Source organism: Mobula birostris, chromosome 5 (genome assembly GCF_030028105.1).
Source record: "Mobula birostris isolate sMobBir1 chromosome 5, sMobBir1.hap1, whole genome shotgun sequence".
NCBI classification, from domain to species: Eukaryota; Metazoa; Chordata; class Chondrichthyes; order Myliobatiformes; family Myliobatidae; genus Mobula; species Mobula birostris.
The window spans coordinates 568205-581504 of NC_092374.1; the positions used below are offsets into that span (position 1 = coordinate 568205).

The 13300-nt window shown below is 47.2% G+C and overlaps 1 protein-coding gene across 4 annotated transcripts in view; it reads right to left on the reverse strand.

Moving 5' to 3' along the window:
• nup155 (nucleoporin 155) overlaps positions 1-13300 on the reverse strand; it is a 244979-nt gene that overhangs the window by 168318 nt on the left and 63361 nt on the right. For all 4 annotated transcript variants that reach the window (XM_072257447.1, XM_072257446.1, XM_072257449.1 and 1 more), the window contains 2 exons: positions 10758-10831; positions 3609-3700 (listed from right to left, as the gene is read on the reverse strand). In XM_072257447.1, the coding sequence (XP_072113548.1) occupies positions 3609-3700; positions 10758-10831 (166 nt within the window). The remainder of the gene's footprint in view (positions 1-3608; positions 3701-10757; positions 10832-13300) is intronic.

Sequence of the window (13300 nt, forward strand, 5' to 3'; positions counted from 1 at the left end):
TACCATCCCCTCATCCAGATCATTAATGTATATGACAAATAACATTGGACCCAGTACAGATCCCTGAGGCACACCACTAGTCACCGGCCTATCTGACGTCTCCCATCCAGCCACTGCTGAATCCATTTTACTACTTCAATATTAATACCTAATGATCGAACCTTCCTAACCAACCAACCTTCCGTGTGGGACCTTATATGGCCTTACTGAAGTCCATATAAACAACATCCACCGATTTACCCTCGTCAACTTTCCTAGTCTTGCAAGACCATGGATCTGAGCCTGGAAAGTCTTCAGGGCGCAGGCCTGGACAAGGTTGTATGGAAGACCAGCAGTTGCCCATGCTGCAAGTCTCCCCTCTCCATGACACCAATGTTGTCCAAGGGAAGGGCATTAGGACCCATACAGCTTGACCAGTGTCGTCGCAGAGCAATGTGTTTTGAAGTGCCTTGCTCAAGTTGCCTCGGCTAGGGCTCGAACTCACGACCTTCAGGTCGCTAGTCCAATGCCTTAACCACTTGGCCACGTGCCCACACTTTCCTAGTAACCTCTTCAAAAAATTCAATAAGATTTGTCAAGCATGACCTTCCACGCACAAATCCATGTTGACTGTTCCTAATCAGACCCTGTCTATCCAGATAATTATATATACCATCTCTAAGAATACTTTCCATCAATTTACCTATCACTGAAATCTAATGCAGAGAGTGTTTCTGCCGAGAGTGCTTGCGTGAGATTTCTGTTACGGAGAACAGTGCGGCAATGAATGTAGAAAAGTATTTCTACTTTATATAGGCAGTGTATTTATCATATCATTCCTGCTTTTACTATATATTACTGTTATTTTAGGTTTTATGTGTTATTTAGCATGATTTGGTAGGTTATTTTTTGGGTCTGCGAACACCCACAGATTTTTCCCATATAAATAAATGGTAATTGCTTCTTCACCTTACGACATTCCAGCTTATGAACCATTTCATAGGAACGCCCTACCTTCGGATGGCGGGGGAAACCTTTAACACTGGAAGCATTCAGTTTTGACGAAAGTTTTTCAAATTGGAACGTTAACTGTTCCTCTGTCAGCAACTGCTGCCTTGGAGAGCATTTCCAGCATTTTCTGCTGCTTTTTTAATACTACGGGCGTGGTCTGCAGTTTAAGGGCAATGTTGAAGGGGATCTGCAGAGAATGGCAGTATTGTGGACGCAGTGCACTTCTGGAGTGCACTGAAGGAAGAATGCATGGTCAGTGAACTAGTGGTAGTGGTGTATTCGCTCAAGGCAAGTATAGTGTTCTCCCAAAGAATTTTATATTGGTCGGTCTGCAGAATGATATGGGGAAATCTCACTATTTTTCCCCCTTTGCCACTTGCTGATCACAATGGGATTTGATCCGGGATGTTGATGTAGATTCCTGAACTAGAGAATGCCAATGCATGGTGTTGTTTGATGTGGGGAGGCTGGTGCACAGGCATCTACCACACGGTCATTGACAGATCGAGGTCAGGGTCCAAGTCAAGTCAAACTTATTGTTCTTTTAACTATATATATATATACACACACACACACACACACACACACACACACACACATATATATATATATATATAGCCTATGTAACTATACAAGACATAGAAACAAGACAATGTTTCTCCGAACCAGGGTGTAAAGCATAGTTATACACATAACATGCACCACACGATAAGTTATGAAGGCACAGATAAAACCTGCAGATGAATCACACATAAATAACAAAACTAAAGTTCATAAGTTATTTCGGATTTTTTTCTTAAAGAAGAGTTGGGTGCGTCCCGGCTACCGCTGCATTCTCTGCGGCAATGTATCAGTCCGCGGCCCAGGGGTTGGGGTGGTGGGATACTGGGGTGTCATATCATCGTCATCTATTTCCATCAGGGCAGGCAGGTCATCTTGTTCTATGTCTGCCTGCCTTGATGTCGAAGGTCGAGGCACGTCGTCTGCTGTGGCTGATGTGGAAGGCTTGAAAAACGACAGTATGTTTGATTGCTAGCCTCATGCATTTTTCTATCATACAGTTCTTAGTAAGCACTCAAACCATCTTGCAAATATGCCCTAAACTGACGTACCCTTTCAAAATTAAAGTCGTACTTTTCTGCAATTATTGCAGCGAAAATCTCACATAGTTGCTACACATTTTAATTCCACATTCCATTAGACCCGACGCAGACTGGGAGACCGCTTTGCTGAACACCTACGCTCTGTCCGCCAGAGAAAGCAGGATCTCCCAGTGGCCACACATTTTAATTCCACATCCCATTCCCATTCTGCCATGTCTATCCACGGCCTCCTCTACTGTAAAGATGAAGCCACACTCAGGTTGGAGGAACAACACCTTATATTCCGTCTGGGTAGCCTCCAACCTGATGGCATGAACGACTTCTTTAACTTCCGCTAATGCCCCACCTCCCCCTCGTACCCCATCCATTATTTATTTTTATACACACATTCTTTCTCTCACTCTCCTTTTTCTCCCTCTGTCCCTCTGACTATACCCCTTGCCCATCCTCTGGGGTCCTCCCCCCTTTGTCTTTCTCCCTGGGCCTCCTGTCCCATGATCCTCTCATATCCCCTTTGCCAATCACCTGTCCAGCTCTTGGCTCCATCCCTCCCCCTCCTGTCTTCTCCTATCATTTTGGATCTCCCCCTCCCCCTCCCACTTTCAAATCTCTTACTAACTCTTCCTTCAGTTAGTCCTGACGAAGGGTCTCGGCCTGAAACGTCGACTGTACCTCTTCCTAGAGATGCTGCCTGGCCTGCTGCATTCACCAGCAACTTTGATGTGTGTTGCTTGAATTTCCAGCATCTGCAGAATTCCTGTTGTTCACAGTTGCTTCACGTTCAGTTTCTGGGCGACTTCAATTTCCGTCCATTTGCTACTGCATTCGGTTTTGATTGTTATCCTTTCCTCTTCCAATTGCATCAGCTCTTCATTTATCAGTTCTTGGTCATGGGATGCCAAAACCTCTTCATTATCTTTGTCAACTTCCACAAGCCAAACTCACTTTGTCCTTACTTCGTTCACCACGATCGAAACGCTTAATTATGTCTAGTTTTACGCTAAGTGTAACACCCTTACGAGCTCTTTTAGGCTTTTCTGATACCTTAGAACTCATCTTGCTAACGAATGCTCCCAGGCACGTCTTTAAGCAATGCCGGCTAGAATGCAGTTCCGGGGCAGGAGGTTGGCTGCTCGGGGCACGCGCTGCCTTTTTCTCTTAACAATGAATGTTAGCGAAAACAGGGAACTAATGTAGGTCTTTCGTAACAGCAAGGTTTCGTAAAGCGAACGTTCAAAAAGCAGGGGACACCTGTATCTGTTTTCAGATGTCGAGCATCTGCAGTTATCCCTCATTACTGTTCAGATAATAGTGCTTGTCTTTTTGTGTTGATCCTTAAAAAACAACCATCAGACATTTATTTGCAAGGCATCTAACTTTTTGTGTCATTTGTTGATAACATGGAAAGGTATTGAGTAATGTGGAAAGGTTTGTCAGTAATGTGGAAAGGTTTGTCAAATACCAATAACCAGAGCAATCACAGCTCCACACTCACACTCTAAGTTACACACTCACCTGGCTATGTTACCTGCTGAAGAAACTACTGAATTCTGGGATAAAGAAGCCACTCGGCTCATCCCTTGGCCATCAATCCCCAGGTCATACACCTAAAACCAGACAGACATATCAGTACCAATCAAAAGGATGACTAGAGTCATCAGTCAAACATGCACACTGGGATACTTTCCACTCTGCGTGGTTAGACTGTGGCTCCCCAAAGTGGGTAGGATACATCTAAGTTCATTGGCCTATGGGGCCTGTCTTTACCTCTCCCTCATACTTTCACAAGGATCAAAAATCAAGCAATGAATGGAAATCATCCTCTCCGACTGGAGGCCTGTGACCAGTAGAGCAACGCAGGGATCAGTGCTGGGTCCTTCATTGGCTGTCATCTATATCAATGATCTGGATGGCAATGTGATTAACTGGATCAGCAAATTTGCTAACGACACCAAGATTGGGGGTGTTGTGGACAGTGAGGAAAGCTATCAAGGCTTGCAGAGGGATCTGCATCAACTGCAAAACTGTGGTGAAAATGGCAGATGGAATTTAATGCAGAAAAGTGCGAGGTTTTGCATTTCGATAGGGCCAGTCAGGTCTTACACAGTGAATGGTCGGGCAAAAGGTACATAATTCGTTGAAAGTGGTGTCACAAGCAGATGGGTTATAAAGAAAGCTTTTGGCACATTGACCTTCGCAAATTAATGTACTGACAACAGAAAATGGGATGTTATGTTGAAGTTATACAAGACATTGGTGAGGCCTAATTTGAAGTATTATGTGCAGTTTTGGTCACCTACCTCAAGAACAATGTATAGACAGATACTTTATTGATTCCAAAGGAAATTACAGTGTGACAGTAGTATTACAAGTGCACAGGTAATCAAATATTGAAAGAGAAGTAAGAAAGAATTTTTAAAATCTGTTATCTCAAAGAGTCTTAACAGGAGGGGATCATCTCTCCCTCTGCTATAGGCTGACTCATTATAGAGCCTAATCGCTGAGGGTAAGAATGAGCTCATATAGCGCACTTTGGAGCAGCGCAGTTGTCTTAGTCTATTACTACAAGTGCTCCTCTGTTCAGCCAAGGAGGCATGCAGAGGGTGAGAAACATTGATCAGAATTGGCAGGATTTTCCAGAGGGTCCTTTGTTCTACTACAGCCTCCAGTGAGTTCAGTTTGACTCCTCTAACAGAGCCAGCCTTTCTAATCAGTTTATTGAGCTTGTTAGCGTCACTCATGTTGATGCCATTGCCCCAGCACGCCACCACATAGAAGACTGTACTGACAACAACCGACTGGTAGAACATATGAAGGAGAGGCCTGCATATTCCAAAGGACCACAGTCTCCTCAGGAAGTAGAAGCAACTCTGGCCCTTCTTGTATACAGCCTCTGTGTTGGTGCTCCACTCAAGTCTATGATCCAAGTGCATCCCCAGATACCTATAGGTCCTCACCATCAACAGTAACAGAGAGCAGTGCATGCTTAGTCTTCCTAAAGTCCATCACCATCTCCTTTGTCTTAATGATGTTGAGCGATAGATGATTCAGCTTGCACCATTTGACAAAGTCCTCCACCAGGCACCTGTATTCATCCTCCCATCCTCCCTTTATAGACCCAACTATTGCTGAGTCATCATTAAATTTCTGCAGATAACATGAATCATAGTTCTACCAAAGGTCCAAGGTATACAGTATATACATGAAGAGAACTACTGCAGTCCCCTGTGGGGCCCCAGTGCTGCTTATAGTCAAGTGTATAATGGCGCCGGTATCTGGCAACTCTGTGCATGCTCTCCCGAGCAAACTGCCCTCTACGCTATCCTATACCAGAGAAACCCCTCTGAACCTGCAATCTGCTACATCTAGCAAGATCAACAACACCCTGGCGAAGCTACTGACCCAGCTGGAGATCACCGCGCCAGAATTGTTTCTTCAACTCCGGACCACACCTGGACCTGACCAACGAGGCCTTCCAAGTTCCCGGAGACCCGCGGCCTGCTACCGTGCCGGAGCGCTTGGAGACGAGGCCCATTCCGACCAGCACCTCTCCGGAGCAGACGACAACACAGAAGTGACGTCACTGACTTCAAGGTGCCCCAGTCGCTTCCCCGAAGCAACCATCATAAACCCCAATTGGTGGCCATCCACAGCTGCCAGAAGGGAGGTCTCCACCACCGACCTCGGAAATCGAACCCGAAGCTTGGCTGGAGCGGAGGCCACCGCAACCAGGACTCAGCTCACAGACTTGTTTCGGCCAGGAGCCCGGCCCTCCGGGATTAAGTGTCGATTTCGGGGCCCGACCTAATCGACAGCCCGGGCCCCAGCAGCTGGAAGTGGCAGCAGAGCCTCCCCCATCACTCGGCCCAACCCGGAGCGCCCGACGACACGACCCGCCGATCGATCCCCGCGGGACACATCCACCAACCTTAAAGAGCTGCCAACAACACACTGCATCAATGGAAACCTGGAAAGGTGCACTATTTACCGAGGAAGCGTGGGGAAAAGAGCTGGGCTGCTGGTCAGATTGAAGCTGAGGGGCTCCAGGGTCCTTATGCCCACCATCCTACTAGCTAATGTGCTAGCCATAGAGAACAAGGTGGATGATCTTAAAGGGAGACTCACCTACTGCAGGGAGATGCAGAACTGCTGTGTTTTCTGTTTCACTGAGACCTGGCTCTACCCTGCCACCCTCGACTGTGCCATCCGACCAGAGAGATTTTCAATCCATCAGATGGACTGCATGGTGTCTTCGGGCAAGACGAGGGGAGGTGGTGTCTGCCTACTGATCAACACTGGGTGGTGCTCAGACACAGTGGCACTGACAACCTCCTGCAGCGCGGACCTGGAACACCTGTTGGCGAAGTGTCATCCCTACTATCTGCCACGGGAATTCACCTCGGTCATACCGACAGCGGTCTACATTTCACCCCCCCCCACCCCCAAGGCAGACGTGAAGTGTGCTCTGAACATACTGTATGCCAACAACAGTGAACTTGAGACCAGGTACCCCGAGGCTTTGCTCATTATAGCCAGGGACTTTAACCAGGCCAGCCTCAGAAAGGCGCTGCTAAAGCTATACCAACATGTCTCCTGCCCCACTAGAGGCCCGAATATACTTGACCACTGCTACACAGCAGTCAAAGATGCTTACCATTCCGTCCCACGACCTCACTTCGGAAAATCGGACCATCAGGCCGTACTCCTCCTCCCGGCTCACAAACAGAAACTGAAGCGGGAGGTCATGGTGTCAAAAGTGGTGTTGCGTTGGACAGAGGAAACGAATGAGGTCCTCCATGACTGCTTTGAATCGGTGGACTAGTTAGTATTCAAGGACTCGGCAGCTAACCTTGATGAGTATGCCTCAGCTATCACGGACTTTATCTGGAAATGCATTGAGGACTGTGTCTCGCAAGACGATCTGGGTATTCCCTAACTGAAAACCTTGGATGAATTATGAGGTCAAGTCACTTTTGAAGGCTAGAGCTGTGGTTTTTAGTTCCGGGGATACTAGTCGCTACAAGGAATCCAGGCGTGAACTCCGGAAAGCCATTAAGGGCGCCAAGAGGCAATACCGAGCCAAGTTGGAAGCCCAGGCTATCCAGAGGGATGCCGGTAGACTATGGCAGGGTCTAACTGAGATCACTGGGCGCAAAGAAAAGGCTCGGAATATCAATAATTGTGGCGCTTCTCTTCCTGACGAACCTAACGTATTCTATGCAAGATTCGAACAGAAGAAGAGCATCCCACTCCCTCCGGATGAACCGGACCTGGTGGCATCAAGATTCATCGTCACTGAGGAGGACGTTAGAAGGACCTTCCTGAAGATAAATCCAAGGAAGGCGACGGGCCCAGATGGCATCCCGGAACGGGTTCGCCGGGCCTGTGCAAGCGATCTAGCTGGAGTGTTTGCTGACATCTTCAACTGCTCCTTGCTTCAGTCTAAGATCCCCTCATGTTTTAAGAAGGCAATGATATTCTCAGTGCTGAAGAAGAGCAAGGTGGCATGCCTGAATGACTATCGACCTGTGGCTCTGACATCAATTGCTATGAAGTGCTTCGAGTGACTGCTTATGGCACACATCAGCCACAGCCTACCGGTCAACCTCGATGCTTTGCAATTCACCTACCGGAGCAACAGGTCAACGGCAGATGCCATCTCTCTGGCCCTACATTCCTCCTTAGAACACCTGGAGAATAAAGACGCATATGTAAGGCTCCTTTTCATTGACTACAGCTCTGCCTTTAACACCATCATTCCAAATAAACTGATTCCTAATCTCCGGAACCTGGGCCTTAGCACTCAGATCTGCAGCTGGATCTTCAACTTCCTCACAGACAGAACCCAGGCTGTAAAAATAGGGGATAAGCTCTCCTCTTCAATCACTCTGAGCACCGGTGCCCCACAAGGCTGTGTACTCAGCCCCCTGCTGTACTCAGTGTACACCCATGATTGTGTAGCCAAGTTTCCATCAAACTCAATATACAAGTTTGCTGATGACACCACAATTGTAGGCCGTATCTCGGGTAGTGATGAGTTTGAGTACAGAGAGGAAATTAAGAACCTGGTGGCATGATGCAAAGACAATAACCTATCCCTCAACGTCAGCAAGACGAAGGAATTGGTTGTTGACTTCAGAAGGAGTAGCGGACCACACGACCCCATTTACATCGGTGGTGCGCAAGTGGAACAGGTCAAAAGCTTTAAGTTCCTCGGGGTCAATATCACAAATGACCTGACTTGGTCCAACCAAGCACAGTTCACTGCCAAGAAGGCCCACCAGCACCTTTACTTCCTGAGAAAGCTAAAGAAATTTGGCCTGTCCCCTGAAACCCTCAGTAATTTTTATAGATGCACCATAGAAAGCATTCTTCTGGGGTGCATCACAACCTGGTATGGAAGTTGTCCTGTCCAAGACCGAAAGAAGCTGCAGAAGATCTTGAACACAGCCCAGCACATCACACAAACCAATCTTACATCCATGGACTCACTTTACACTGCACTCTGTTGCATTTTTCTCTAGTAGAAAAAAAAACTCTCCTTTTCTAACCAAACAGTAAGCAATCCCTTCTCAACAGTAAACCAAGACATATAACCACACCCTAGACATTTTTGAACATGCAACATTTGAAAATTTTTCCCGACTTCCCACAGTGAGGCCTGAGCACCGACCCGCCTCAGTTCAGAGGGATAACCTCTAGCTTCACCCTGTGTTAGAGGGCCCTCAGCAGTTTGAATAATCATAGAGAATTTTCTCCTATTTTTGTCTCGACCATATTGCTATCATTCAAGTTATTCCGTCTAGTTTATTTTCAGTTACCAGTTTTCATTTTACCTTTAAGTCCGATTTACTCTTTTCAGTCATTTCTCTTAATTAATCTGTGTTCTCTGTACATTCGCGTCTGAATATTTGCAGCTTTTCCTTGTAGTCTGACACTCTGGTTCGTGTGGAGCGTCCTCGCCGCACTAACTGCCACGACTTCTGCCGAATCCTCTCCAGTAGCGACTCCGGTTGGGTGATAACTTTAATAGGTAGTCCCCGGTCCGCCAGGTCCAATGTTGCCTCCTCCACCGTAGCATAAGTTTTTGTCCCTTTGTTGTAAAAGACTCTCAGCCGAGCTGGATACAGGGTCTGGAATCTGATGTTGTTCTCCTTCAGGACTCTCCGCGTTTCCGTCTGGCAAGAATCCCCGGTGCGTAGTCGTGGTCTAAACTGATTTTACAGTTGTTCCACATGAAACCTTTCTTTTGCCATGCCCTTTTAAGCACCTCTTCCTTTGTTCTGTAACTGAGAAATCTGACCAGAATCAATCTGGGCTGGGCGCCTGCCGGAGGCTGTGGTGCCAACGCGCGGTGAGCTCTTTCTATCTGTAGGTCTTTTGCGGCCGGTATATCAAGGTTCTCTCTAAGTAGCTTCTCCACGAAGGGAATCATCAATCCGGGTTTACCTTCAGTTCCTTTGGGAACTCCGTAAATCCTCACATTTTCCCTTCTCGAGCGGCCTTCTTGATCTATTAGTCTCCACTGGAGCTGGTCTTGCAGCTTCAGCATTTCTGCTATCACCTCCTCTGCGTTTTGTAGCTTCTCTTCAATTCCAACAATCCTCGCTTCGGCTTCATCTATCCGCGAGTTAGTTTTTACTATTTCTCCTTTAATATCTTCCAGCTGTTTGCCGTTATCTTCTCGGAACTCGCGAATCTCTCCGAGAATCAAGGACAGAGTCACCGATTCCCCCTCATTATCTCCGTCCTGGCTTGCCGTGGGGGAGCTAGGCCCGTCATCTTGCTGTGTCTCTTTATGTTTATCAGCCTTCAGAGCGGACTTTTTAATCTTGTTCTTAGACATCATCCTTGCCCCTTTTATTAATATAGTTATGCAATATTAAGTATTTGTCTAAATTCGATTATGGGGCAGTTTACCTTCTTTTTTGTCGAGAGACCTTTTCCTTACGCCGCCATTCCCTTGATGACCCGGAAGTCGACCTCGCAAACTGCAGGGGTTCAAGGGCTGATCTGATCTGGGGCCAGAGATGAGCCAGGATCAGCCTCTCAAGGATCATCATGATGTGTGTCAGAGCCACTGGATGGCAATCATTCAAAGCATTCAGTAGGCCCTTCTTGGTTACTGGGACAAGTCATGATGTTTTCCCACATGTAAACAAGGTTGAAAGAGCAGAGAAAAAAAATCACAAGGATGTTGCTGGGTGTGGAGGACCCAAGTTATAAGTAAAGATTCAATAAGTTAGAACTGTATTCTTTAGAACATAGAAGATTGAGAAACGATTTGATAGAGGTATACAAAATTATGAGGGTATAGACAGGGTAAATGTAAGCAGGCATTTTCCGAGGTTGGGAGGGACCAGAACCAGAGATCGTGGCTTAAAGGGAACATGAGGGGAAACTCCTTCACTCAGGGGTTCATGAGAGTGGGGACTGAGGTGCCTGTACAAATGGTGCATGTGAGCTTGATTCAACATTGAAGATAAGTTTGAAAAGGTTCATGGATAGGAGGGATATGGAGGTCAATGGTGTTGATGGGAGGAGGCAGTTTAAATGGTTCCGGCATGGATGAGATGAGCCTAAGCGCATCTTAGGCCCTTTTCTGTGCTGTCCTTCCCTATGACTCTGATTCTATTTAACACTGTGAATAACGCAGTACCTTACCTGCAGGACTCCCTTCTCAGAGCGAGTATACAAGATATTTCTGGAGTTGTCAATGGCAACCTGAACCAATGGATCTGGAAAAAGGTAAATAATAATAAAAAAATAAACAACCTGGCTACAAATATCAGGAATTCTGCAGATGCTGGAAATTCAAGCAATACACATCAAATTTGCTAGTGAACGCAGCAGGCCAGGCAGCATCTCTAGGAAGAGGTACAGTCGACGTTTCAGGCCGAGACCCTTCGTCAGGACTAACTGAAGGAAGAGTTAGTAAGAGATTTGAAAGTGGGAGGGGGAGGGGGAGATCCAAAATGATGGGAGAAGACAGGAGGGGGAGGGATGGAGCCAAGAGCTGGACAGGTGATTAGCAAAGGGGATATGAGAAGATCATGGGACAGGAGGTCCGAGGAGAAAGACGGTGGGGGGGGACCCCAGAGGATGGGCAAGGGGTATAGTCAGAGGGACAGAGGGAGAAAAAGGAGAGTGAGAGAAAGAATGTGTGTATATAAATAAATAACGGATGGGGTACGAGGGGGAGGTGGGGCATTACCGGAAGTTAGAGAAGTCGATGTTCATGCCATCAGGTTGGAGGCTACTCAGACGGAATATAAGGTGTTCCTCCAACCTGAGTGTGGCTTCATCTTTAAAGTACAGGAGGCCGTGGATAGACATGTCAGAATGGGAATGGGATGTGCCACACGTTAATTCCACATCCCATTCCCATTCTGACATGTCTATCCACGGCCTCCTGTACTGTAAAGATGAAGCCACACTCAGGTTGGAGGAACAACACCTTATATTCCGTCTGGGTAGCCTCCAACCTGATGGCATGAACATCGACTTCTCTAACTTCCGGTAATGCCCCACCTCCCCCTCGTACCCCATCCGTTATTTATTTATATACACACATTCTTTCTCTCACTCTCCTTTTTCTCCCTCTGTCCCTCTGACTATACCCCTTGCCCATCCTCTGGGTTTCCCCCCCTCCCCCTTTTCCTCCTCCCTGGGCCTCCTGTCCCACGATCCTCTCATATCCCCTTTGCCAATCACCTGTCCAGCTCTTGGCTCCATCCCTCCCCCTCCTGTCTTATCATTTTGGATCTCCCCCTCCCCCTCTCAAATCGCTTACTAACTCTTCCTTCAGTTAGTCCTGACGAAGGGTCTCAGCCTGAAACGTCGACTGTACCTCTTCCTAGAGATGCTGCCTGGCCTGCTGCGTTCACAGCAACTTTGATGTGTGTGGCTACAAATATGTTCATTCAGTTGGCAAGTAGCCAAATGACGGAACCAGCTCTCAATAGTTCCCAAAATGTATTCTAAAACAACAGTAAACAGAAAAATGGAGCAAAAAACATGATCCTCACAGTGCAGCCCTGCTTATCCAAATGGGACTCGGCAGTGAATGCTCCTCCTGTCAGATGTGGGAACTCATAGAACCTGATGACTACACCTGTGGGAAGTGCAGCCAACTGCAGCTCCTGAAAGACGGCACTGAGGAGCTGGAGCTGGAGCTGGATGAACTTAGGATCATCCGGGAGGCGGAGCATTTGACAGATACAGCTTTTGAGCAGGTGGGTTACATTCAATTCAGGGAGTAGATGGGTGAACATCACAGAGGTAAAGGGAGAAAGAAGTCAGTGCAGGGTCCCCCTGTGCCTTTCCCCTCAGCAAAAGGTTTACCCCTTTGGAATCTGCTGAGGGGGAAGACCAATCTGGGCAAGGCAGCAGCAGCCAGACCTTGGTCGGCTCTGAGCCTCAGAAGGGTAGGGTGAAGTCAGGCAGAGCAATAGTCATAGGAGACTCTATAGTTTGGGGGACAGACAGAAGATTCTGTGACAGCTAGAAACGCCAGCAGAGTGTGTTGCCTCCCGGGTGCTAGGGTCCAGAATATCCCAAAATGGTTGCTGAATATTCTTGAAGGAGAAGTTGCGCAGCTGGAGGTCATGGTACATGTTGGTACCAATGACATAGGCAGGAGAGGAGTAGAGGTCCTGCACGGTAACTTTAGGGAGTTAGGAAGGAGGCTGAGGAGCAGGACTTCCGAGGTGATAATGTCCAGATTACTCCCGGCGCCATGAGCTAGAGCAGGAAAGGTAGTGCAGACGAATGAGTGGCTGAGAAGATGGTGCAGGGGGCAGGGTTGCAAGTTCCTGGATGATTAGAACCTTTTCTGGATAAGGAGTGACCTGTACAAGTGGGACAGGTTACACCTGAACTGGAAAGGAACCAATTATCCTGGAGAGAGGTTTGCTAATGCTATTGGGGAGGGTTTAAACTAGATTTACAGGGAGATGGGAACTAAATTGAACAGGCAGAGGATGAGGCGGATGGCACAGCAGCAGAGACAGCTTGTAGGGAGTTTGTGAGGAAGGATAAGCAGATGATAGAGCAAAGATGCACTCAGCCTAATGGTTTGAGATGTGTCTATTTTAATGTAAGGAGTATCAGGTACAAGATAAATGAACTTAAGAGCATGGATCAATACGTGGAACTATGACATTGTGGCTGTTACAGAGACTTGAATGTCTCAGGGGCAGCAATGG